Below are 2,686 nucleotides of genomic sequence, written 5' to 3' on the forward strand. Positions count from 1 at the left end.
GGTGTAGGAGTATCCCGGATTCAATAAATTGTTCTAGTATAAAATTAGGAGAACAACTAACAGTAATTTCTCACCAGATTGGGCAATCCTCCCCGGATTGATTGTTGTTGAACAACTAACAGTAATTTGTTGTTGTTGTATACCTTTAATACCCCCAGATTGATTGTTTTTGCTATTCAAAATGTCCACTATAACCTTTTCATCAGAATTCCATTTGAACTGATCCTTTGACACATGCAATTGTTGTATGTGTAAAGAATGGATCTTGGGCCTAATTGAAAACCTCAAAAGCTAGCTCATGAGGAGAGGATTGCCCAAGTCCATATAAGGAGATCAATTACCCATTTCTTTCCGATGTGAGATACTTAACACTCCCCCGCACGCAATTATTCCGATGTCGGATATTTAACACTCCCCCGCACGCCCAGGCCTCATTAACTGGAGCGTGAATAATATAATATGAGGGCCCAACATCGGTGAAACTGGAGCGTGAACAATATAATATAAGGGCCCAACATCGGTGAACAAAGATTTTGGATGAACCTAGCTCTGATACCATGTAAAGAATGGATCTTGGGCCTAACTCAACCTCAAAAGCTAGCTCATACTCAACCTCAAAAGCTAGCTCATGAGGAGAGATTGCCCAAGTCCATATGAGGAGACCAATTACCCATCCCTTTTCCGATGGGGATACTTAAGAGTATGCAAAGTGATGTTTACCATTATCTTGCTTCCAATAAAAAAACAATATTTACCACTTTATTGTAGGCATTTAGAGATTGCAGCATTTCCAGAAAGAATATTAGTAAGATTTACTTGGCACATGAGATGAAACTAAACATTCATGTTTACTCCAACTCACTGTTTTTGTTGAGTTGAAATGATAGTCTTGTTAATACCCTTCTTCGAAAATATGACTTCATCATTAAAGAGGAATTTACTTGCTTCATTATTTTCACTGTAAATCATGTCATTTCTTTCTCCTGGATACCTAATGATGAAACTGGATACAGATTTTTGCCCACCAAGAAGAACAGATTCAGGAGTAGACTGGAGAAGGAAACTCGAGATGCAATAAGGAAGTTGATAAATAATTTCAGCAAAACAGGAAACAATTCAAAAAGCCTGCTTTCTTTATTGATGTATCCACTCAAGAATCACGATGGCAAACAGGAGGCGCTGGACATCGAGGAGGTTGTAGATGAATGCAAGACATTCTACTTTGCAGGAAAGGAGACAACTGCTAATTTTCTCACATGGGCTTTTCTTCTGTTAGCATTACATCAAGAATGGCAGAGCAAGGCGCGGAAAGAAGTCGTTTGTGCTTGTAGAAATGGGATTCCTACTGCAGAGAATATAGCTGATCTCAAGATGGTAAGTTCAGCTCGTATTGTAGATTCTCTATTTGTGGCAACTCTCCTAAGAGTCTCATGATAAGTCTTGTATTGTACTTATCATTTGTCTCGTGGCCTCAAGTATGAATATATGACACAAAAGACTAATATGCTTTTAGAAATCACTATAGTGATGAACAACCTCATTATGCATTCATGATACTTGCAAAGATGGTGCATAGTATCCCTATTTTTCTCGCAATAAGATGATGGGTTGTATTTTATATCCAATTTGCAGGTGAGCATGATATTGAATGAAACACTTCGACTTTACCCGCCAGCAGTTATGTTGATGAGGCAAGCATCCAAGAAAGTCAAGTTAGGAAACCTTGACATTCCAGCGAATACACAGTTCTATTTGGCCATGACTGCTGTCCATCACGACAAGGAGATCTGGGGAGATGATGCCCATGAATTCAATCCATTGAGATTTGCTGAGTCGCGGAATCATTTAGCTTCATTCTTCCCGTTTGGATTAGGTCCCAGAATCTGTGTGGGACAAAACTTAGCTATCGTTGAGGCTAAAGTGGTCCTAGCAATGATCATTCAGAAATATTCTCTTTGCATTTCCCCATCGTACATTCATTCCCCGACTCAGGCTATGACCTTACAGCCTCAATATGGTGCTCAAATCCTCTTTAGCAAGATCTCTTATTGAGTATTTGCTGGAGAAATGATCAGGCTTGCTCCGAAACAAAATCCTATAACTAGTGCTGACTGACTCTTCATTCTATGTGCATTATGAGTGCTATAAAATCACAGGACATGATAGCATCCAACAAAGGAAGTACTACTAAGTACTGTGTTCCGTAGCACAATGCGACTCTTTATTAGGAGCGTCAAGAGTGTTGCTGAAACCTTGAGTGAAACATTTTGCTTCTTTTACTTTGTATATATATAAATTTCTTTTATACCATTGACTCATATAGTCAGTAGTAGTTGATATTTAAGCAAATGTTTGTATAGTTGTGATTGCTCAATGCTCACTTTTTTATATATACATTTCTATTGTTATTTTTCTAACAGGACAGCCATGGTAATTGGCAACAGTTCCTTTCACAAGTTTAGTGCTTCAAGAGAGCTTATGAAGGAAGTTGTGTTATTAAAACTGAAGAAATATGAATTAAATCGGAAGAACCATTTTATTGAACTTCAAACTGTTGCATAAATAGAAGTTACTCCAACTGAAACAGAAAATGGACTGCTAAAAAGCTGCTAACATGCCTGGAAAATAGGAACAACTATCACATGTGATCTCGATAATGACTAAAGAAAAACCTAATTTCTTAAAA

General features: G+C 37.9%; 1 protein-coding gene across 1 annotated transcript in view; it reads left to right on the forward strand.

Moving 5' to 3' along the window:
- The window catches only part of LOC107878024 (cytochrome P450 734A1), an 8,740-nt gene extending 6,326 nt beyond the window's left edge, over positions 1 to 2,414 (forward strand). Inside the window, exons 3-4 of the mRNA XM_016724889.2 lie at positions 1,014 to 1,374; positions 1,633 to 2,414. Of these exons, the coding sequence (XP_016580375.2) occupies positions 1,014 to 1,374; positions 1,633 to 2,052 (781 nt within the window). The 3' untranslated portion in view covers positions 2,053 to 2,414. The remainder of the gene's footprint in view (positions 1 to 1,013; positions 1,375 to 1,632) is intronic.
- Positions 2,415 to 2,686: the final 272 nt, after the last annotated feature.

The sequence above is a fragment of the Capsicum annuum genome, chromosome 7 (assembly GCF_002878395.1).
Source record: "Capsicum annuum cultivar UCD-10X-F1 chromosome 7, UCD10Xv1.1, whole genome shotgun sequence".
Classification (NCBI taxonomy): domain Eukaryota; kingdom Viridiplantae; phylum Streptophyta; class Magnoliopsida; order Solanales; family Solanaceae; genus Capsicum; species Capsicum annuum.